We start from the raw sequence: 25149 nt of genomic DNA, 5'->3' as shown, positions 1-25149 counted from the left end.
AAGAAGAGGGGGAGCCATGTGGGAGAGAGAGGCTAAGGAAGAAGGGACTGAGAAGAGGTTGAGGAGGAATGGGAGGCTTTTCGACAAGATAAAAGAGGCAGAGGAGGGCATGGCTATTCAAAGGAAGGAGGGAGGGGAGGGGATTGACCAAGGATTTTGAGGACATGTGACGTCTTTTTCGAGATAAAATTATTCCATCATGGTAGGTGAGGGGTGTGAGAGTTTTATTCTCCAAAACCACATGCTTCCCATTCACCAGGCCTCATGAGAAGATGCTTTGCATCTTGGCCATAAATCATGCCAATGCCATGTAAAATTGTTCCTACGCTTTCATTTGGTCATTGAACAACACACTCAAGCTTTTAGTGTCTCAAGGGCTTGTTTCCCCGCAACGCAGATGCACGCATTTGGGTGCGGGTGCTAACACTGATTGGTTCCCATGAACCTTAGTGAACGGGCCTTTCGATCAGTTGGGTGCGAGATTGAATCCACACATTTTTCATTGATCCAATCTTGCACTGCGAGGGCGCCAAATAGTTTCACACGTGCTGATTGTGAGTCACCATCTTGTGCCACCTGTCATCCCTACGGAATAATTCAATGCTTTTACAAAGGTTGGTGGGGAGCAACACCCAAATTCATAGATGGCCGATGCTCCTTCCACAATGACCATGAGTGGAAAATTGCACAAAAGAGGCAATCCACGTGGATCCTTACGTGGATAGTGTCTATGACGTGGTGCAGCATTCGAATTTTCCACGTGGAGGTCTTTCGTCCTGTTGCTAGCGATGTGAAAGACCTCTTTTGCTCGACTATATGTCTGCCACCCTCTTAACACTCCGTCACCTACCTTGAGAGGACTGGAGCTTGTCACAACTCACCCAACAAACAGTTGCAGTACTCGCCTCTCTCTTGATCAGCTCAATTTTCGCCTGGAGACACTTGCTTCTCGCTTCGACGGCCTCTCTTGCGTTCGTAGCTTCGTGCTGCTGCCCTTGCGGTAGCACAGCGGCTTCCTGAACTGTACGCTCATTCCACAAATACGGCGGCGCTCTGTCTTTGGATGAGAAGTAGATTGCGGAGGGAGAGAGAGAGAGAGAGAGAGAGAGAGAGAGCGCGCGCGCGCGAAGGTAAGTAGGTCCCTGGGAATACTCAAGAAACGCCGGTACGTCTGGACGGGGTCGATAGAATTAGCGATAGTCGGTTGGGAAAGGGAAAGAGAGCTGGACGCAATCCATTGGGCGGAGGGAATACATGGTTGAAGTGAGTTGCGTGGGAGAGCCGATGTGAAATGAGTCGAAGGGGTGAGGATGCGAGAACGCATGGTCGGTGTGGAAATGAATCTTTCGAATTTCATGGATGGGAGAACACATGGTCGATGTAGGAATGAAGTTGAAGGCCGGCCGCCGGTATAAAGAACACCGCGTTGGGGGAGGGAGAGAAAAAGACAGAAGGGACTCGAGAGAACAGCTGTTGAAGAGTGTGTGTCGTCTTGCAATAGGGGTCAACAAATTAGGAACAGAAGGGCAATGAACGATACTGTGAACAAATAATGTATGGCGATAAAACCAGAATTGTAGAGGCAGAAAGAGTGCAAGAAAAAACCGCCCTCTGTGTGTTTGAGCAGGTTGGGACAAATCGCCCCGTTGGTGTATTTTGTCTGCAGAAGTGTCGTTCAAAACACAGGCTAAGATTTTGGGTAATTTAGTGTAAACGTAGGCAAAACCATAGCGTTGAGATGGAGAAACCTTTAACATACAGGCTAAGATTTTGGGTAATTTAGTGTAAAGACGGACAAAACGATAGCGTTTGAGATTGCAAAAACCGGAGGGAAACAGACTAGTGTATTGTGCGTCTGCTAAAATGTCTTTTAAAAAAAACAGGGTAAGTTAGTGTAAGAATGGGCGAAACCATTGAGATGCAAAATTTAAGGTTGGGAAAAGAAAGGGGGGGGGGGGGGGGGATAGGAGCTAATGAGGTGAAAACAAAAGATAGGACGGTGGACAAAATACTGATGTAAAGAAATTGGTTGTATTGTGCTTGCTGGCAGGGGGGTCGTATATCTTGGAGTTATCTTGTGTCCATCAAGGGTTTGCTTTCCAGCTCGGCCGAAGCTCCAGATGCTTGCTGGGTGGTTTAATTTCCATAGTGAACAAGCCCTTAAGAGTGATTTAATCTCAATAAGAGCTTAGATTTTCTTAGATCGGCCAGGAAAGGTTGAGTACCGTGTCCTTCTTCTCCTTAGAAAGACATGAGCAGGCCTTTTCTCTCTTTCCTTCTCTCACACAGTTTATAGAGAGAGCTTTTTAGCGGTTGCTGATAAATTTCGCCTTTTGGTTTTAAAGTCCATGCATGAGCCCTCAGCTTTCCTGTCCGCTAATTGAGCAGTTTGGATGGCCCAGATTCATTGATCAACCAAAAAGCTGACACTGAATGTGCTTTATATATGCTGAGCGCGCCATAGATGAAATCTAGGCAAATGGATGCTGCTGCTTCGTCTTCTTCCCTTATCTTCTGCACCATAATGGAAAATTTTATCCATTGATTGGTTTGCAATTGGGTATTTTTGGGGTTTGCCTTGGAGCTGTTGAATCAATCAATCGGCTTGCGATTGGGCTATTTTGAGGGTATTTTTGCGCAGGATTGGGCTTTGCCGTTGAGTTATATTCAATCTGGTTGCGGTTGGGCATTTTGTGGGTATTTTTGGGCTTTCCCTGCATCATCATCTCTCTCAGAATGGCTGTAAACTCCACCTGCTTCCCTGTTCGTCAGGCTGTCTCCAATGGCCTGTTTCAAGGTGATAACCCCATCAAATTTGCATTGCCCCTCCTCATCATCCAAGTCTCCCTCGTCCTTGCCGTCACTCGCTCCCTCGCCCTCCTCTTCAAACCCTTCCGCCAGCCTCGTGTCCTCGCAGAAATCATCGTAAGTATCTCTTCCTCCTTTCCTTTCCTGGACTTTCATCATGCAACAACCCAATCCGTGTTCTCATCATTCTATTTCAATTCTGCTATCCCGTGGTGTTTCGTGCTCCTATGGCTTTACGGATTTTGTTCAACGCGATTTTGTTGATCAATTCTTTGAAGCTCAAACGAATCATGCTCTAAACGCAGCGAGAAATTCTGTGATGCTTGCAACGCTGCTGATCGAGTTCTGATCTTCCAGTTGATGCAGCCGAGATTCGCTAAAATTGTTGAAGTCTGTTTCACTGCTGATCTCTCCGTTGATGCAGCAGAGATTGCTGAATTCTCATGTCTGATGATGCTTTCAATACTTGCGCAACTTCTGATCTCACAATTGAAGTAGCGAAGATTGTTGAATTGCCTGATGCTCAAGGTCTGATCTCTAAGTCGATCGTTTGCAGGGTGGAGTGCTTCTTGGCCCTTCTGGACTGGGGCGCCAAACAGCCTACCTAAACGCCGTCTTCCCCAAAGAGAGCCTCACCCTGCTCGAGTCGATCGCAACCTTGGGTTTACTCTTCTTCTTGTTCATGATTGGCCTGGAGCTCGATTTGAACGAAATCCGGAAGAGTGGAAGAACTGCTCTCCTCCTTGCTCTCTCCGGCATCGCCGTGCCTTTCATAGGAGGGATCGGAGTGGCCAGCCTTATGCATGACTCCATCTCCGCCGGAGCTAAGTTTGCTCCCTTGGTCGTCTTCGTCGGTGTTCCCATCTCCATCACTGCCTTCCCAGTGCTCGTCCGTATTATGGCCGAGCGCAAACTCCTCACAACGGAATTGGGCAAGATGGTCATCCCTGCCGCTGCTCTCAACGATGTTTGTGCATGGATTCTCCTTGCCGTAGGCGTTGCCATCTCAGGCCCAAGCTCCAGCCCGGCCGTTCCTATCTATGTCCTCCTTTGCGGTGTTGGTTATGTTGTTTTCATGCTGCTCGTGACAAGAAGGCTCATGGAATGGATCGCTCATCGCGCTGCCGGCGAGCAAACTATGAGTGAGATCTATGTCTGCATTACGATGGTGGGAGTGTTGATTGCAGGATTCACCACCGATGCAATCGGCATTCACCCCCTTTTCGGTGCGTTTGTGTTTGGACTCATCGTGCCTAAGGAAGGAACCTTCGCGCAGAAGCTCATCGAGAAGATTGAGGACTTTATCACTGTGCTGATGCTGCCCCTTTTCTTCGCATCCAGTGGGCTGAAGACGAACCTTGGAAGCATAAACAGTGCCAAATCCTTCGGGTTTCTGATTCTTCTGATTCTAACAGCCGGCGTAGGAAAGATCTCTGCCACGGTAGTGGTTGCATTGTCGCTGAAAATGCAGATGCGAACAGCATTGGCGTGCGGATTCCTGATGAACACGAAGGGTTTGGTGGAGCTCATAGTCTTGAACATCGGAAAGGATCTGGGGGTAAGGAGTGATGATTCTTCAAAGTTCTTGCTCTCGTTTGTGTCGATTGGCATTTTACGATTTACACAGCTCGCGCTGTGGTTTGATTGGTGATGTGCTGCTTGTTCACAGGTCTTCAACGACCAGGACTTTGCCATTCTGGTCCTCATGTGCCTCGTCTTGATGTTCCTCACGACGCCTGCTGTCATGGCGTTGTACAAACCGGCGAGGAATCCTGTCCCTTATGTCAATCGCAAGCTGGAAGGAAGCCGCAGCAAGAAGGATGAGCTTCGAATTCTGGCTTGCGTGCACGGAACCAAGAACATACCCGCCACGCTCAATCTGGTGGATGCATGCAGGGGCACCAAGAGGCGCCCCTTGAAGCTCTTTGCAATGCATCTGATCGAATTCTCAGAGAGAACTTCTTCCGCGATCATGACCCTCAGTAAAGCGAGGCGCGAGGGGCATCAACCTTCCTCCAATGAGGACAACATTTTTGTGGCGTTCGAAGCTTACGGGCGACTGGCGAAGGTACCTATGCGGATGCAGAGCGTGATCTCAGAGCTCGCGGACATGCACGAAGACATTTGCAGCATGGCGGATGAGAAGCGAGCAACGATCATCATCTTGCCCTTCAACTTCTACCAGCGAGAAGATGGAACAATCGAGTACATCAGTTCAGGTTTCCGAACGGTGAACCAGAAGGTGTTGCACCATGCTCCCTGCTCTGTGGGAATTCTGGTCGATAAAGGTCTGTGGGGTTCCGCTCAGCTCTCAGCAACCAGCACTGCTCACAAGGTCGCGGTGCTCTTCTTCGGAGGTCCCGATGATCGTGAGGCTCTTGCGTTCGCTTGTCGCCTCGCCAAGCATCCCAACGTGAAGCTCTGGGTGCTCCGATTTTTACCTGGCGAGGAGGAAACCAGTTTTGTGATAACCCTCGGCAATGCGCACTTCGACGGATCACCAGCCGTAAAGACGTCGCCAAGAACGCCGCATGCAAAGGGGCAAGCCGCAAATCCACAGCAAGAGAAGACGCTGGACGAGCAAAGCTTGGCTGCGGTGAAGGAATTCTCGGGCAAGATGGACGACGCTTGGCAGTCCATCTTCTACGAAGAGCACACAAATCGCAATCCGGTAGAGGCAGTAGTCACCATAGCCAAAGCAAGCGATTTCTCCCTGTTTCTGGTCGGGCGCGGGGTGCGTTCCTACTGCAATCTCGCAGAGAAGCATGCAGAAAATTCAGAGCTAGGTCCGATTGGCGATGCTCTTGCGAATGCTGGCGGGGAGATGAAGGCTTCAATTCTGGTGATTCAACAGCATGATGCAAACTTGCCAATTGGTGCAGCCTGTTCGCTGGAAACTGAAATGGAAACCTCGTAATTGAAACAAATCATCATGTTTGCAAAGCAAAAGAGATGCCATACAGAAACGTAGGGGGGTCTCAGGAGAGCAATCAATGTTAACCTTCAGACCCTGAAAAACATCTTCCTTGACAGCCATGGATGAGTTCAAAATTTCATATAGTTCTTACCATACAAAGAACCAGTTTACAGTCTGTGTAATTGTAGTTAACATGCCCTTTTTGTTGTACTTTATTAGTGCAATGAAGCCTTGCTTCACACTCTTTATAGCAAATATATTGCTAGCTCTCCATTATGTTCCTCATCTCCTTGCTCCTATGAACACTCGATTAAGGCTGAGTGAATTCATTTTGGGGTCTGGTTGCTGTTGAATAATTGTGTATCTTAATACTATACTCACAGTTGCGCTTTGCGCCGTATTTACAATTCCAGCTATGAGTCTGAGCACCTACAATTTTTTACGCTTTTCTGTCTCGTGATCATTCACAGGTTTCTTTTTCTGTTCTTTGTGTACTAGGATTGAGCACTTTCTGTCTGTCTCGCTCTCTCTCTCTCTCTCTCACGGCAGGCCACATGCATGAAATTTATCTTGTCTGTCCTTTGATGATGATACACAGTTTTCTTCTCTTTTTCTTTGTTTGCAAAGAGATGATATGACATGAAATTCCAATAATCGTATGTACGATGATGTGCACCTTTCTTGCCCTCAACTGCTAAGACACGCTTGCTCTTGGTTGCTCAAAGATCAACTCTCAATTTTGGTCGCCTTCTAAGTTCTAAAAGAGACTGTTAATAATGTTGCATCTTAGTCATATTCTCTGTTAATAACAATCCGAATGCCGGTTTTGTCTTGAGAGCAGGCTTGGCTCTGCTGCCTTGTCCTCATGGAGACATCTTCGTCATGTTCTCTATAAATAATCTCACAAGAAGGCACAACAGCTATCCTTTCATAGGTTATGAGATACCTCAGATAGTTTTACTGAGCATATCCTATGTGACGTTATGACAATGTGGTGGAGATGCTCTGGACTTTGTCGCAGGGAGAGAGGTATTATAATAAGATGCTGATGGGCAACGCAAGCACTATTGCAGTCTGAGGATAAACCTTGGAGCAAGAAACTACCCAGTGTGTGGTTGAGCAAGGTGATGCCGAGTGCTCTTCTGCCTGGTGGTAATCCATCAAACCTGGCAAAATCAGCTACCTGTGGACTTGATTTTCTTATTGTATTTCCTGTATCATCACCCCTGTTTGGTGGAGGGGAACCCGGGAGTGGGATTTGGCCTTAATGGGCGTTAAGAACATTCTCATGGGCGACCACGCTTTGTCTTTTGGATGGACTTGTGAGTCGGATAATGTTGTCGTGTTTCTGCTGATGATGCCTCAACAGCAGATTGCCATGTTCTTCCCACGTCCTCCACATCCACCCTGTGCTTGCAGCCATCGGCGATCCAACTCCTTTATAGATTAAAGGAACCCACATTCGGATAACAGTATCTGACGTCTATTGTCGGTTCGCACAGCCATAGAGCGCAGACTCGAGCATTTTAGCTTCGATTTCGCCGCAAAATGCACATGCCCCCGGCGGCTTTGCCCATTTTTTCGTCTCCAAGGGTGCTTTTCAATGCTTCACTTTGGCACCGCATTCAACAGAGCTACGAGTGGGAACGTATGTGGCCTTACGCTTTTTTCGCTTTTACTGGCATTTGCGCTCGCATGGCGTCCCGGGGGAACTTCCTCTTTGAGAGCATTCCCGCTATGCCCAGCTCAAAGTCCTAGATTTTCCTGTTTGCATGATCGAGAGTGCATTCCTGCATCATTCATGGAAGTCCGGAGACAATGAAGGCTCCCGTATAGGAGAATTGCACGAGAAGAAGCCATCGTGAAGTGGATTTCGTCTCGTGAACTTTCTGGGATTTTTGTCCGATCTCTGACGGCCTTCATTGGCTGAGAGTAGCCGAAATCTTTGGTTCGCCTATTAACACTGCTAAATCCATCAGATTTTGTGATGTTAACCAGTTAGGGAGCACTAGTTAGTGCTCTTAACGGAGTGTCCACATTACCATTAGCATTTTAAATGCTAAAATATAGTTAAGTTAGATCTCCTAACTGCCCGTTACAAATGCTTGTAAATTTAACACCTTCAAAATAGGTACTGTAAGTAACGACTTTTAAGACGAGAAAGAAGTTGGAATGTGAAAATTTAATGGTAGTCAGTAGTGGGAATGATACTTAAAGCAAGATTCTTGTTAAGAAAATTTCATGGTCAAGATCAACTCGGAACTATACAACATGGGTACTCATTTGAAAGGTCTTAAAAAGAAAAGAAGAGTCCATTGTGACCTTAACTTTAAAGAACTGACTTTGGATCGATGAGATAAATCATTTTGTATAAAAAATACTCCGAAAGTTTTATTTAAGACCACTTAGTGCATAACAAAATGGCTTACCAGTGGGAATGTAATTTCCATTTTAAGGTTAACTTTAACTTAAGAGGACTAGTTATGTGAAGCGCACTAACATAACCTAACTGCTAGTGGGAAAAGGCCCTTAGCCGTGTTAATAAGATGTGCTCAGGCTACGGCATACATGAGGGAAGCCTCGGTGATCTCGCATTTCATGCTAGAGCATTTTCCCTAGTGGGAATTCTCTCTGAGAAATTTTCTGTGCTAGAAAAAGGCCCGCTACATTTGATGTGAAACTCGATGGTTTTATTCACTATAATGCTTGATAGTAGAGAAGAGAGAATGTCCATGCTTATTTCTCTTCATATTTGCGATGTTAATGGGCACTCGTGTAACTATGGCACAAATGTTGGAAAGTTCAAAGGATGGATTCGATATCGCGAGAATACTCTCCCATGCAAACTAGTTTCCAACAGAGGGCATTACAGCTTTTGTGTGCTCTTTTGGGAGCGGCTCTTTTCAGGTTTTGAGAATTGCAAGAATGAATCTTAGAGTAAATTTAGACCATGCATAATGTTCTCTGTCACAATCGACATCTGACCATGTAGACTCTTCCTAGAGTTTTGGCCGTTGTTGCAAGTCCAAGTTCCAATTTTGTTGACATGGCAAGTTGGAGCATTGAGAATGCCAACATGACTGCTCTAAAACCCTCTAAAGTTTTGAATTTACGCATGCAACGTCTCCCCGTAGTCCTCCACAATCCAAAATTGCAATGCATTTCAGGATCCTGCTTGGAATCCTCCAAGATTTTGGCTATCGGTCAGTTATTGCAATCTAGGAGGATTCCAAGCATCCTACATCAACATCAAGGGTCTCTTAGCAACTTCCTACCTACCCACCTCAACCTCCTATCGCATTTCGACGATGAAATGGGCTCCCTAGTGCTTTTGATGTGTGAGGCACAATGCGGTTATCATCAATGATCATTCTCTTCAAAAGGAGTCCTTTTGTTCTTTCATAGCCCGTTTGTTGCCATTTTAATGTAGCTGCATGAGGATCTTTGCCTTTGGGGAGAGAACACCAGGAAGACAGGATTTCTTACACATGCTTTAGTATCCTTCTTATAGTTTACATAGGTGTCTATATCAACTTGTAGCACTTGCATGACCATCTCGTTCAGTACACCTAGCAAGGCCCTCTGATCTTCACAAGCTCTCCTTGTCTAAACACATTAATCAAGTTATGAGCGCATATGTAAGATGTCAAATGCATCATAAGAAGGGGTTTTAATTGGAGACATTTTTAAATTAATATTTTTAAAGGAAAACAAAAGTTTGTGAAGGATTAGTATTAAACCACGTTATCTACCCTTTTGAAGGAGGGCTTACACCATAATGTCTCTTAATTTTTCAAAATGCTAAAAATTTGTTTGAATCTATAGTTAAGGCAAATTAGTTTAGATATTGCAAACTGGGTAGTTCATCTAGCAAGAAATAGTTTTCTATATGAGAAAACACTTCACACAATTTTTTATTCGAGAGAAAAATTTCCTTCTAAAAAGAACAATGGGGCATGGGATGCCTTTATTGACTCAAAGGTCCAAAAAGGAGGCTACAAAGTGTGCATAGAAAAGGAAATGCATGCATTGCCACACAAAAGAAATTGAGGTAGAACAAGAGTCCTTAAGAAATAACTTAGCAAAATCCTTTCCAAGGCCACTGCCTAACAAAGATTTTTCTACATAAATAATAAGCCCCCAAAAAAATCCATCAAATATTCATTGTAAAATGTTTCCAAATTTTGGGCCCCCCTAAATTTTTTGACTGACATGGTAAGATGCCATGTTAATAAATTTATCCCCTTCATATTGTTTGCCTAAACATTTTTATTTAAGTCATTCAAATAATGAATAACCATGCAACTTAGCTTGTCTCACCCTCTGTGAGACTCAACCTTTGTGCAAGATTCACATGACTTCAATTAACACTTATGAGATGCTTGAGGAGCTTATGGTTATCACATGTGTGTCGATGCTTTAGCATCAACTTGCAACATAAAATTCATCTTGAATGTATGAAGAGCAATGCTCACCAACACAAGGGAACAAAGAGATCCTAATTAAAACAAATTTGTTTACATTACTCTAAGCAATTTGCCTAAAAATTCATCTTGAATGTATGATGAGCAATGCTTGCCACCTCAAGGAACCAAGTACTCCTTCTTGAAAACCTATTGGCATACATTAGTCTAGGCATTTTGCCTAGATCATTCAACTAAGCATCACACCTGTAATGAAATACTTTCAGTGCAACTTTATTATGTGGTAGACAATTAAAACTAATTCCATGATTTCGACAATAACCATTTTGTTGACCAGTTCATTTCCTTTTTAAAGTTACCTTTGTAATACTTCCCATGACAGATCAACCATTGGATCTCACCAAAAGAAATTTTCATGTCTTCATGTGCTTCTAGAGAATTATTATTACAGTATTCAATTATTATTTTAATGCAACAGTAGGCTAAGGCAACATCACGGTTGGTATACAAAATGGAGTATGTGGGGATAAGGCCTTTTAGAATAATCTAATGAAATGTGTGCAAGGGACGGAGAGAGAGAGAGAGAGAGAGAGAGAGAGAGAGAGAGAGCACATATTAACATCCTTTCCTTTTCCGATTTTATTTCCTCAAAATTTCTACTAACCTAATTTCCTATCATATTCCCTTCTAATTTGGGAAAACTCCTAGAGGTAGTAATAGTTATCTCATGCATGCAACAAGTACAAAAATCTAGAAGCACACCTTGCATTAGATTTTAAAAAGTGCATAGTAAGAATTTCCCTTTGACATGAGCTTCATGTTAGCACCCACTTAAGAACCAATCATTAAAACTCAACAAACACAATTTAGCATTACTTTTAACTATAATGTCTTAAAAGATAAAGTGTTTAGATGACCCTCTTCATTTCATTTGTATTGAATGCTCAAAGCTTGGTGTAGGTTTGATTTTCAATCTTATGTAGAATCCACAACTTACCTTAAAGTCTCATGGCACAAGCTCCTAAACTTTGTACCCTTGGCCTAGAGACAAAAACACAATGTTATCCAAGAATAACCATGAGGAGGACAAGTTTCAATGAAAACTATCTTCATGTGCATAAGACTTTTAAAATTATATATCAAGTGAAATCTCCTCCTCCATTCCTTGAACTTAGTTCTCTATTTAAATTCATTGCTTTTACAAATAATAATCGATTTAGAACTAGATTTTACTAGAAGCTATAATGCATAGGTAGAAGAAGCAAGGAGAAAGGGGGCGGGGGGGGGGATGAAGGGGAGGGGGGGGGGTGGAGGGAGAGAGAGAGAGAATACACGAGTGCATGCATGTGCGTGCGTGCGCACGCGTGTGTGTGTGCATGTGCACGTGTGTGTGTGTGCATATGCGTGTGCAAGTGCATGTGCATGGGTGTTAGGAGGGGGGGTATGTATAGATAAGGCTACAAAGATATTGAGGAGTGGATTAGCTCTAACGTTGCATAAGTTTTAGAGGGATATCCAGATGTCTGAGGGTAAATCAAATCTAATAAGCCAAGCATAAAACGTGGAAACCTGGTTTCTAGACGTTAGGATACTTTGGAATACTTTTGGTGATTCCATAGAATAAAACTAAATATGTTGGTTATTGTTGTTTAAGCTAGAAAATAAACCCTTTATTTGTGTTATGTATTGTGTTTATGATATCAAGGGTCTTTCAAATAAGTGAAATAAATCATATCGTCATCCTCTTCCCTACTCTCACTAGAAGAAGCAAACTTGGGGACTTTGGGCCTAGTGTTACGTAGAGTTAAGGCTACAAAGAAATTGAGAAGTAGATCAACTTAATGCGAGAATGTTTTAGAAATATTTCAACTATTTGCATGGTACAATCAAATCTAATAAGCCAAACATGCAATGTGGAAATGTGGTTTTTGGTTAGGTTACTTTAGAATACTTTTGGTGGAGCTATAAAAGGAAACTAAAGAGGTTGGATTATTTTTGTTTATGATGAAAAAGAAGCCATTACTTCATGATAAGTATTGTGTTCATGATTAATAATGCCCTTGAAATGATGAAATAAACCATATCATCATAGTCTCCACTTCTCTAGAGCATTTGCATGCATGCATTGGTTTCTTCAAATAAATGAAATCAATCATATAATCATCCTCTTCCCTCCTCTCACTAGAAGAAAAGGGGAGTTTGGGGGGTTATTTAGAGTTAAGGCTACAAAGAAATTGAGAAGTGGATCACCTTTATTGCCACATAATATTTTAGAAATATTTCAACAATTTGCATGGTACAATCAAATCTAATAAGCCAGGCATGCAATGTGAAAATGTGGTACTTTAAAGTCAAAATTACATTGAATAATCAATGCAAGTGCATATGATGCCTATATGCGAGAAGAATAGATTTATTCTTGGTTTAGAATCCAAAAATGAGGTACACATAGATATCATGATGGTTTGTCACCTTCCCTCATTAGTCATGATCTGTGGACTATGTAGGTATCCACACAAGGTGTTCTAGGAATTCAGCCTTTGAGGTCTAGTTTTAATACAATTCTTATAGGTCATTACCAAGAAGTATTTTTCATCTAGGATAAGAACAAATACTTAGGAAAGAAGCATCATTTATGGATTACAAATAAGTTATATTCCTCGTAATGATAATACTATATGAAAGATGAGATATATTTGTATTTGTCCGCTAGTATACAATATCCACCCTTTGAGAGGTAGAATTTTGTAAGGTTTCTTTGAAAGAGCATTTGGGGGGGGGGGGTGGAGAGAGAGAGAGAGAGAGAGAGAGAGAGAGAGAATACACGAGTGTATGCGTGTGCATGCATGCACACGCATGTGTTTGTGTGCATGTGCATGTGTGTGTGCGTGCATGTGCGTGTGCGAGTGCATGTGCATGGGTGTTGGGAGGGAGGGTATGTATAGATAAGGCTACAAAGATATTGAGGAGTGGATTAGCTCTAACATTGCATAAGTTTTAGAGGGATCTCCAGATGTCTGAGGGTAAATCAAATCTAATAAGCCAAGCATAAAACATGGAAACCTGGTTTCTAGTTAGGATACTTTGGAATACTTTTGGCGATTCCATAGAATAAAATTAAATATGTTGATTATTGTCATTTAAGCTAGAAAATAAGCCTTTTATTTGTGTTATGTATTGTGTTTATGATGTCAAGGGTCTTTCAAATAAGTGAAATAAATCATATCGTCATGCTCTTCCCTACTTTCACTAGAAGAAGCAAAGGGGACTTTCGGCCCAGTGTTACGTAGACTTAAGGCTACAAAGAAATTGAGAAGTAGATCAACTTAATGCAAGATAATGTTTTAGAAATATTTCAACTATTTGCATGGTACAATCAAATCTAATAAGCCAAACATGCAATGTGGAAATGTGGTTTTTGGTTAGGTTACTTTAGAATACTTTTGGTGGAGCTATAAAAGGAAACTAAAGAGGTTGGATTATTTTTGTTTATGATGAAAAAGAAGCCATTACTTCATGATAAGTATTGTGTTCATGATTAATAATGCCCTTGAAATGATGAAATAAACCATATCATCATAGTCTCCACTTCTCTAGAGCATTTGCATGCATGCATTGGTTTCTTCAAATAAATGAAATCAATCATATAATCATCCTCTTCCCTCCTCTCACTAGAAGAAAAGGGGAGTTTGGGGGGTTATTTAGAGTTAAGGCTACAAAGAAATTGAGAAGTCGATCACCTTTAATGCCACATAATATTTTAGAAATATTTCAACAATTTGCATGGTACAATCAAATCTAATAAGCCAAGCATGCAATGTGAGAATGTGGTACTTTAAAGTCAAAATTACATTGAATAATCAATGCAAGTGCATATGATGCCTATATGCGAGAAGAATAGATTTATTCTTGGTTTAGAATCCAATAATGAGGTACACATACATATCATGATGGTTTGTCACCTTCCCTCAAAAATGAGGTAGGTACACATACATATAATGATGGTTTGTCACCTTCCCTCATTAGTCATGATCTGTGGACTATGTAGGTATCCACACAAGGTGTTCTAGGAATTCAGCCTTTGAGGTCTAATTTTAATACAATTCTTACAGGTCATTACCAAGAAGTATTTTTCATCTAGGATAAGAACAAATACTTTTGGAAAGAAGCATCATTTATGGATTACAAATAAGTTATATTCCCTGTAATGATAATACTATATGATAGATGAGATATCATTTGTATTTGTCCGCTAGTGTACAATATCCACCCTTTGAGAGGTAGAATTTTGTAATGTTTCTTTGAAAGAGAATTTGGGGGGGGGTGGAGAGAGAGAGAGAGAGAGAGAGAGAGAGAATACACGAGTGCATGCGTGTGCATGCATGTGTATGTGTGCATGCATGCGCATGCGTGTGTTTGTGTGCACACGCATGTGTGTGCGTGCATGTATGCATGCACATGCATGTGTGTGTGCGAGTGCATGTGCATGGGTGTTGGGAGGCAGGGTATGTATAGATAAGGCTACAAAGATATTGAGGAGTGGATTAGCTCTAACGTTGCATAAGTTTTAGAGGGATCTCCAGATGTTTGAGGGTAAATCAAATCTGATAAGCCAAGCATAAAACGTGGAAACTTGGTTTCTAGTTAGGATACTTTGGAATACTTTTGGTGATTCCATAGAATAAAACTAAATATATTGATTATTGTTGTTTAAGCTAGAAAATAAGCCCTTTATTTGTGTTATGTATTGTGTTTATGATATCAAGGGTCTTTCAAATAAGTGAAATAAATCAAGGGTCTTTCAAATAAGTGAAATATTGTGTTTATGCCTCTTTGGTTGCTACAATGATTAGGCTGGCTATTGCTGCAGTAAACATAGCTCTCTCCAAATTCCATCAGGATCTCTAACACACATAAACCTATCTAGGAAAGTTATGCTCACCTCTGGATAAGTCAGGTTTCTGTGAGTACCTTGATCATCACACATCCTTGCAGAGAAAGTTTGTAGCCAAGTTCTTGCTTCTCCCAATAGACAAAAGGATAGAATCTGAAGGAGGACTTCTGAAGCATTCCTGTCTTTAATAAGAGTTGTGAACTCCAGGCACTCTAAAAACCTGTTTGGGTCTTCATTGGGCAACCCATGAAATTGAGGAAATTCATGAGCCATCTCTCCTCCTGATTGACTTATCTCAAACACACTCCCAACCAGAAATACCACCCAAGCTCTTTTATGAAGAAAACAAAAATAATCACTCTATTGAAGAAAACTTACCCTGCATCTGACTGGCATTCTTCTTCCTAAGAGAAATCACTTTCAAAGCGTTCTGAACCTTAGCACGGAGATGTATCACTCGAAGTTCAACATCAAGGCATCTCTCCCTCCTGTGTCCACACTCCCCACATAACTCACAATGAGTCACTCTCATGCGAGGCTTTGTCTTCATAGTTTCAATCCCTAACCACACAGAGATTCAAGCAACATTCCCCAGCCAATCTTCTGGGCTGTTTTGTCTTGAGTACCTAATCTCAATTCAAAACTCCTTAGTTCCCCAACAAAATCGCCAAAAAGATGATAAGGAAAAAAAAGGAAAGACAGCCAGCAATTATGTACTTTACCATGTCAGATAGCTGAGACTTCATAGGGATCAGCAGCAATGTGGGCTCGTAGATGATGAGCATATGCACCAGATTCTAGAGTATGTGCCTTTGTACTAGGCACCGAGACAAACCCCCACAAAAACTGATTGAACATGGATCACACAGACTCAGAGAGAACCAAAAGACTACACAACTAGAAACAGATAAACTTAGAACTGAACTTCCCTCCCAAAACTTAGAGAATAGTCAGCCTGAGAATACTATGAACCCACAGCCCACACCCCTAAGCTTCCATCAAGAACAACAGCTCGTAATTCCCACAAAGCTGCAACAGCACCACCTACAGTCCTTCAGATGATCTAAACCAGACAATGCATTCTCTGTATCAACTCATGTGCAAACGACGACCATCCCGCCTATGTGGTAGCCATGCTCAGCCAACTACAAAAAGCACGCTATCTTCCTCTTCCCTCTCTCACTAGAAGAAAAGGGGACTTTGGGGGGTTATTTAGAGTTAAGGCTACAAACAAATTGAGAAGTGGGTCACCTTTAATGCCACATAATATTTTAGAAATATTTCAACAATTTGCATGGTACAATCAAATCTAATAAGCCAGGCATGCAATGTGAAAATGTGGTACTTTAAAGTCAAAATTACATTGAATAATCAATGCAAGTGCATATGATGTCTATATGCGAGAAGAATAGATTTATTCTTGGTTTAGAATCCAATAATGAGGTACACATGGATATCATGATGGTTTGTCACCGTCCCTCATTAGTCATGATTTGTGGACTATGTAGGTATCCACACAAGGTGTTCTAGGAATTCAGCCTTTGAGGTCTAATTTTAATACAATTCTTATAGGTCATTACCAAGAAGTATTTTTCATCTAGGATAAGAACAAATACTTTTGGAAAGAAGCATCATTTATGGATTACAAATAAGTTATATTCCCTGTAATGATAATACTATATGATAGATGACATATATTTGTATTTGTCCGCTAGTGTACAATATCCACCCTTTGACAGGTAGAATTTTGTAATGTTTCTTTGAAAGAGCATTTATACACACTATATGATAGATGAGATATATTTGTATTCGTATGCTAGTATACACTAATTCAATCTTGTAGTATCCACCCTTTGAGAGGCAGACTTCTAGAATGTTTCTTTAAAAGAACATTTACATATAATCTATGTATGGGAACAATGTTTTTCCACCATAGTGGTTAATGTAATTGAGTTGAAATCAATATGTAAAGTCTATGTTTGTTTGAATTGGTGGATAAGAAAAGCATAACTAAAGGGAGTCATGTTTTGAGATTTTTCAAAGGACCTACATCTCACACCCACCTGTCCAAGATCGTGCATATTTTATAGTAGAGTATTAATTGCAAGAAGTAACATCAACCATCCAATAGACAATATCTATAAGTCATGTCCCTTACACTTGAGATACATCTTCATAAAATGTCATGAGGACCTTGTGATATTCCTGCAAGTATCAATTTACTATGATCATGGAAATGATTCATGTTAGGAAGAAATGTGAGACTCACATTCCTAAGGCTAGATATTCGAAAACAAAAGTGACATTGTGTCTTGTTGGTAGAGATCAAAATATGGTAGGACAATTGATGACTACACATCCAAGATTCTACATGAGGTGGTTATTGGACTTAGAAAGTGTGATATTTTTTGGGGAAAAGGTGCTATTGCCAATAAATATATCCTTTTCCTAGAAGAGCATCCAACAAATTGCAACTCATCATAATAGAGTGATCAAGGTGAGCAAGGCGTAGGAGACTATGCTAAAAAAAATGAATATTTCCCATAGTTCTTTTTCAAATCCTCCCTTTAAAGAATAATGGCAAGATTGGGAAATCCTTCACTAATTTGTATTGTGGTATAGATATCAACCTATCAACATGTTGAATGACAAAGTTTAGTTGTTGTGTCAACTTGATCAAAGTAACTTATATTCATTGTATAGTAGAGATATGTGATGTATAAGTAGGGCATATGCTCTCATCATAGTGTTGGTATTCTAGCATAGTATGTTCTTTTCTCTCTCATAACTTTTAAAAGTGTCCATTTTCTATATCTCATAATGAGGGACGCTTGATTTGTAATAATTTCCCCCCAAATCAAACATAGATGTTTACATTAAGTGCTACAAAGAAAGGTCTAGGGAACTTTTATTAAAAGATGGATATTTGAAGTAAAGTGCTATAAATGAAACATAAGAGCACTCACACAAGAGGTTTAACTTAAGATAACATACTTGATTTATATATCTTAAGTTCTTTTTTGGCTTGGCATGTAAGGTATCCATAGATACTACAAGATTTTAAATGTAAATTTAGGACACATGAACACTTAGACTAACACAAAAAGACCCAAAACCCAACCCATTGTTTAAATGACGACCTTTCAAAGTAGAAAAACAATTCCCAACTTATTGTCTTTTTATATAACCTGGTATAAATTAGGAATATGCCAAGGGAAGATTTGAAGACTCACAGTAATGTATCATGATGAATTCCTTGGCTTGCTACAGTTGAAGGGATAAAGCCTAAATTATTAATTGAGGAGGGTTTAAAAATACTAATTTTGGCCCATGGATAGGTGCATAAAATTAAATGAATAAGACTAACAAGAGAAATGTCTTTGATTATATTGATATGTTTGGTCATAAAATATGATCATACTACATATCATGGTTGTATGCTATTCAAAATTTACATATGAAGATCTTACCATTTAAAAGTGTTAAGATGGTACTTTATTTATGTAGGCAAAACTATCCCAACGTGCTAATTCTTTATGCCTTTAGGCTTAAAGGTTTGGTGGTTGTTATTTTTCTCATCCCCATGTTTTTCATGCATTTGATCCCCCAATATTATGTAAAAATCATTATTCCCCTTGTATTTGGAGCAATTTGGTAAACAAAACCCTACCATGTGCAAAACTTTTATGCCTTAGACCATAAAGTCTTGGTGGTTATTATGTGTTCCCCACAACACTGGTTGTGAGTTTGATCCCCCAATGTCTATTGATTGTAACTCCCCTTGTGTTTGGAGTGATTATGTGTGTAAGCTTAATTTCTTACCATGATTTTATTTTTTGATGATAGATACACAGGCATAAAAAACATTAACTTGAGTTTTTATGTCACAAAAGGTAAACTATATAAGAGCTTCTTTCACACAATGGAGAATAGGCCTCAAATGCTAACATGAGTTGTTACATTGGAAGATCTTAGCATTTTTCATGATAGTTGTATACATTCCTTTTTATGAAAGCTCTTTGAATAAAGTTTCTAAATAAAATTTATAACTCAATGTTTTTTAAAAGGACAATCTGTGATAATGTCACACACAAGAAAATAAAGAGAACTCATAGAATAAGAGGATGAAAAAAAGGTCCAAAATACATAGTTCTTATCTTGCTCATGATACATTTACATCTACCATGGATGCTATGAAAGGAGTATGATTTTAACTCAATATTATGATGATACTAACTATGGTGATAAGATCGTAATCAAATTTGCTCTTTACCTTTGGATGGAGTTTGAGGGCTTCAATTGTTAGAGACTTCCCACCTCTTACCCTTGGCATCCCGCTTTCTCTCCTCATTTACAATTCCAGCTAGCTTTATAAACCACCTTTCAAATTGAAACTCTCTTTTCATGAATTTTTGGTGAATTTTGCTAGATTTTTAGGCTAGTGGATTGTGTTGAACTAGACTCCACTAGGCTCGGAGGCTTCTCGTGGTGCAACAGGAGAAAGAAGGATGCATATAGAGCAAGGAGATTGGACAAATTTTATGCCTCGGGTGATGCCTGGTGGATGAGAGAGCCTATGGAAGGGAAGTACCTAATGGACACTTGCATTTCACACCATATGCTCGTAGTTTGGAGATTTGGTGTTCCCATAGATATAGGTAGGTCACATGATATTCCCTTCAAATTCAAAGCGAGATTTCCGCAATCAAATACGTTCTGCCTTACAATAAGAGATACTTGGAGAAAGGCCCGACAAGAGTCAGAAGATTCGAGTATGAGATGGGATTTTGCTGTAAGAGCCGTGGTGCAAACAGCTAGGAACTGGGAGAGGAAGAAAAACAGAGCCAGAAGGAAATTTGAAGAATTAATTCAATTGAGAATAAACTTGAGGGAGGCAATTGAAAAATGCCCTAGGGATTGCATTGCAACCACGTTGTTGGTGGAACTTGAAGTGGAATTAAGTGCAAGAGAGCTGGAAAAGGCTGAAAACGCTAGGACTCTCAACACATAAACTTGGCTCAAATTGGGGGATTGTAACGCTCAAAGTTCTTCTTTCAAGCAGTAAAGAAGAAACACCAAATGGAGAGAATTGATAGGGTGATGGGGCCTGATGGTACAATAGCAAGTGATTTTTGGCATATTGCCCAAGTGTTCCCAATGCATCTGAAAGGTTTATTGGGGCAAGCAATATCTCAGTCTAAGGACCGCTGGTAGGTTGCTATGGAGGACTTACTAAAGGACCTCAAATAAGATATAATATACTCCCAAAGAGGAGTGATCTCTCATCCCTTCTCTCAAGATGAATTGCGGGAGGCTTTGGCAGATTTGAAGAAAGAAAAATCGCTTGATTCAGATGGGCTCACCGCCGCTGAGTTCTTTGTGGAATTCTGAGATGTCCTTGGTGGGTATCTAACGGCAATGGCTAATAATGTTGTCACAAAGCAAACACTCTCCCGAGATGTAAATACAGGTTTGATCAAGGTTTTCTCCAAAAAGCCCAACAGATTAAATGTGGGGGATTGGAGATAGATCTCGATGCTCAACACCTCCTACAAGGTGACTGCCAAAGCATTGTCTCTATGCATAAGAGAGCTGTGCACAAAGATTGTTGATAAAGAACAATGTGTCTTTGTAAAGAGCCGGGATATCTTTTTGAAAACATCCTTAATATCAGTTTAGCTGTGGATTATGCAGAGAAGTCTGGACAAAAATACCTTCTTTTAGGGCTGGACCTAGACAAGGCATATGCTCGTATCATATGGGATTACATCTTGGGAGTCCTCCTAAAACTTGGCTTTGGCTCAAATTTTTGCAACATGATCTCTATGCTCTTTGGGAATGCCTCAGATGTGCTGCGCCGTGTTTGAATGCTGTGTTTGAATGGTGTTTGAATGGTGGAATTGTAGGGGCCTTTGACTTGACCAGGTCCATTAGGTAGGGGTGCCCAATCGCACTGTTGCTGTTTGCCATTAGTTCATGACCCCTCATTCAGATAGTCAAGCAGAAAGCAACAAACAATAGCTTGCATGGGTTAATGCTTCCAAATAAAGAACAACTTGTGCTGCAACTCTTTGCAGATGACCTTATGGAAATTTGTTTAGAAGAGAAGAAGTCAGTATATGCACTGATGGAGTCAATGGCTTTGTTCTGTTAGGCCTCGGGATCCATATGAAGTTGGATCAAGTCATGTGGGTTTAGGTTGACTAGAGAGCTCGCAGTAGATGTGTTAAGGGAACTGCCAATTCAGTGGATTGATCAAGGGAAGTTGTGAGATACGTGGGAGCCCCAATCGGGGTTGGCATTTCAATGAAACAAAGATTTCAATGGTTTAAAGAAAAGATCAAAGCCAAATTGGGGGCATGGCATAGGATGTGCCTCAAATGGAATGCAAGACTTTTAATTGTGAAGCACATCTTATCTGCATCTGTCACATACGTGGCCTTGGTGTGGACTTTGTAAGCAAACACATTGGAATGAGGTTGAGAAGCTCTTTAGAGCCTTCCTCTAGGCAGAAGAGGATGGCAAAAGGAGAGTGCGCTATATTTCTTGGGATGTTTTCAAGATCCCTAAACAACTCAATGGTGTAGGACTACCATATATTGCATCTAAAAATATCTCCTTGGTGGGGAAATGGATGCCACACATGCTACATAGCAGCGCACCGTGGGTGGAGATGGCTCGGTGGTTCATAGAGCAAGGGAAAGGGCTGAAGGTGGCTTGTGGAAAGGCCTCCAATGGTATGAGAAACTCTTCTTCGATTTTCCCTTGAGAGCAGTAGGGTCTGATATAATGTAGGGATCGATCTATGCCTGGAAATGTTGCATCTCCAAGCTGACTTGGAAGGGGCTGGGTGGACTCAAGGGGGATGCTAGCCTTAGTGAGTCAATCTAGTGGAGTAATGGAATCCAATTGGAGGGCCATTCCATTGCTAGGAAGGATGTGGCAAAGGGGAGAGCTATATGCAAGAAAGGGCTGAAGTATTGGTCCCAACTTTGGTGCCCCTTGAAGGGAGATTAGAAACCCATTGGGCATAATAGTTACGATTACTCACTGTCAATCCAAGAAACTATCTTTCTTCAGAAATTATACAGGGACTGGCCTACGAACCGCATCAATCAACCTAGTCATAGGAGCTCACAATGGCTGCTAGGAAAGACTCGACTTAAAAAGGTATTTACAAAAGGAGTTTATAGGATGATCTTCCTTGCCTCCACCATGTTTGCTAACCTGAATAGGAAATGGGGATTACGGTACTCCCCAGGTTGGTGGAGTAAAAGATTGAAGGAAATCTGGTAGGAATGTAAGTTGGGTAAATTGAGTTTTCTAACATGGAAGATTCTACATCGGTTGCAAAAAGATTCGTGACAAATACGAGACGAATACTTTCTCCTTCTTGAAATAGTGTAGGCCTAGGGTTGCCTCCCATTGTTGGCCACTTTTTGTAATCTGGGGTTTTGTTGGGCCTAACCCGCTTGAGTTAATAGAAGACTGCTATTTACCCCCAAAGAAAAGAAAAGAAAGAAAGATATAAGTTTAAAGTTTTTATTATTAAATTTCTCATGATTTTAAGAATAATAAAAATAAATAATTTTTCTAATTATATATATTATTTATGGGACAAAAGTTGAACTACTTGTAGGCTAGTTTTGTATAAGATCTTTTTCAAGGCTAACTTTCAATATTTTATAACATTAATATATACATGTTTTAAAAACCTACAATATAGTTTTTAAAGTTATCCTTTGCAAAAAATGAAAATACTAAAAGCATAAATATAACTATAATGTTACAATATATATTCATTACAAATCCAATATATAATAACTTATTTATTATATTAAAAATAATGAAGATAAAATTTGAAAAAAAATCTTTAGAAAGTATAGCTTATTATATAAAAATATTCTATTTTTAAGTTTTAACAACAAAATAAATATAATATATCAAATATTTGGTGAACATTTGTACTACAACAACAAACTCTAACTAATACTAATAACACAAATATTAGAATAACCAATTTATTATAATACTAACTTATCTACTAATACTAACTAAAAACCAAATAAATTATTTATATTTTAAAATTAAATATAAATTTAACTATTTCAATTAGTCAATCTAAACTTAGCTAATGTAAAAATTAATATTAATATTGACCTAATACTGAGTAATTGTGATGGGCTCAAACCCCTTCTTCATCCCATGTTCTTGGATCACCATAGGAGAGGACTTTGCCTTTCTTCTCCTAGTTCTTTCCATCATGAGACATTACAATTCTAGTGGAGAAGAATCCAAATCTCAAGGACCCTCCAGTCTCCCTTGTTTTGGTAGCTCACTGTTTTTGCTCACCCTCTGGAGCTTTGGAGGGCTACAACACTCTAGGCCACAAGACTTTGTTTTCATCCCATGATTCGGGTTCCCCAACTCTCAAAAGAGAACCCCACCTATGCTTAAGTACAATCCCATCACCAAGGTTCGTCAAACCAAGTCACAAAATCTCATGCCTCTACAGTGACATTCGTTGAATCCCATGAGAGGCATCTCATCATAGCTGCCACCAAAGTAGTAAAGGAACCATTAACTCTCCTTAGAGAAAAACACCAATGGCAATATGCATGCAATCAAACTAGGAAGGGTCGTCAGAGTGGTGGTCCAAGAGAGGACCAACTTGGAGAGGTCCAAAAAGGCATTCATATTGGAGTCCATCGGAGCTCAAGGCCAAGCTGGTATGGGCATGTGGGGATAGAAGTGTGGAAAGGGGGAACGCCCAAGCTCCAAAGGATACACAGACATAGTAGTACATGCAGGAAGGTAGAGAGGGAGGAGGAGGGGTCAACATTGACAACAACTCTTACAAAGGCTTTATGATCCCAGGAGGAAGGGGGGAGCACCAAGTGCTCTATTGGAGATCCATAATGCCATAGCGCTCTGTTGGAGATCCATAACACCATATCCAAGGGATGGAAGAGGTGATGGCTATGGAGCTCGAGGTTGCATTGGAGAAGAACATCACATTAGCTAGATAGAGGCTCGAGGGGGTCACTCATCATATGTAACCCTATCACGTGAGTTCAACAGAAGGATATTTTTTATTTCTAAAATTTACAGAAATAAATATACATAAGGGACTATTTAAAATAGTTTTGGGAAAATTTTACAGATTTGTATAGAAAATGGGTACCTTTTATTAACAAAATCTTTTACAAATAAGGGATTTTAAATATAGGCCTTGAACGCACGTGATATAGAGGGTTTATACATAGTGCATCACAAAACTTTGCATGTTGAGGGTACATGGTCAAGAAGATAAGCCCTTCTACAACGTGCTCAATTGTGCCTTCATTGTTAACATGTTGTAGCAAGAGAGTTGTGTGTCAGGTGCCGTGGAAACCCAATGGTAAGGTGCCTTCTTACCAAGGCAATGTCCCACATTCAAAACCTATTTCTTACAATGTAGGCCCACGGTGGGTGCCTGTCGATAAGGCAACAAAATGGTGGGTGAGTTTTAAAAAAAAAGGAAAAAAGAGAGTGTGTATATGTGGGTTCTTTACCCCCCAACAAAGTGTGTTCTCTCTCTGCGAGAAAGTCTGCACAATTCAATGTGTCCTTGGAAGTAAGGGTAGCATATGGCCTAATGCCTACCCAAACCAAAAAAGGGATGGGCAGTGTGCCATTACACATGCGAACAATACAAGAATAAAAAGAGCTCATCAATTGCATGCACTGTATTTGGGTGTGATCATTTGTAGGAAAGATACCTTGGTGGCCTCTTCTTACTAGATTTAAGATAAATATAACTATATAGATTATTATATAAGAATATTATATTTTTTAAGTTTTAACAACAAAATAATTATAATATATCAAAAAATTTGTAAACATTTGTCTAGAACAACAAATTTTAACTAATACTAATAACACAAATATTAGACTAACCAATTTATTATAATATTAACTCATCTATTTACTAACTTAATACCAAATAAACTAAATTAATGTTAAATTAAATATACTTTTAATTATATTTTAATTAATGAATCTAAACTAAGCTAATATAGTACTTACTATTAATATTGACCTAATACTAAATAAGTGTGATGCGT

At 40.3% G+C, this 25149-nt stretch overlaps 1 protein-coding gene and 1 long non-coding RNA gene across 3 annotated transcripts; both read left to right on the top strand.

Annotated features, from left to right (window-relative positions):
- The first annotated feature begins 781 nt into the window (after positions 1–781).
- LOC147881074 (uncharacterized) lies at positions 782–2357 on the top strand. The gene is made up of 3 exons (XR_015540491.1): positions 782–1023; positions 2051–2221; positions 2257–2357. It is a non-coding gene; the product is annotated as an uncharacterized LOC147881074 (long non-coding RNA).
- On the top strand, positions 2358–6145 carry LOC147881073 (cation/H(+) antiporter 20-like). Of its 2 annotated transcripts, XR_015540490.1 has the most exons (4): positions 2358–2925; positions 3365–4366; positions 4478–5929; positions 5977–6145. XR_015540490.1 is itself a non-coding variant. In XM_087370211.1 (3 exons), the coding sequence occupies exons 1-3, from the start codon at positions 2737–2739 to the stop codon at positions 5723–5725; spliced, it is 2439 nt and encodes an 812-aa protein (XP_087226337.1). In that variant the 5' UTR covers positions 2358–2736; the 3' UTR covers positions 5726–6145. The 2 variants fall into 2 exon arrangements, 1 of the variants encoding a protein (XP_087226337.1); XM_087370211.1 differs by having other exon boundaries at positions 4478–6145.
- The last annotated feature ends 19004 nt before the right edge of the window (positions 6146–25149 follow it).

This window comes from Dipteris shenzhenensis, chromosome 31 (assembly GCF_047967505.1).
Source record: "Dipteris shenzhenensis isolate YYH24624 ecotype China chromosome 31, Dip_SZ_1.0, whole genome shotgun sequence".
Classification (NCBI taxonomy): domain Eukaryota; kingdom Viridiplantae; phylum Streptophyta; class Polypodiopsida; order Gleicheniales; family Dipteridaceae; genus Dipteris; species Dipteris shenzhenensis.
The sequence above is the reverse complement of the archived record's forward strand: the minus strand, read 5'-3'. Positions and strand labels throughout refer to the sequence as shown.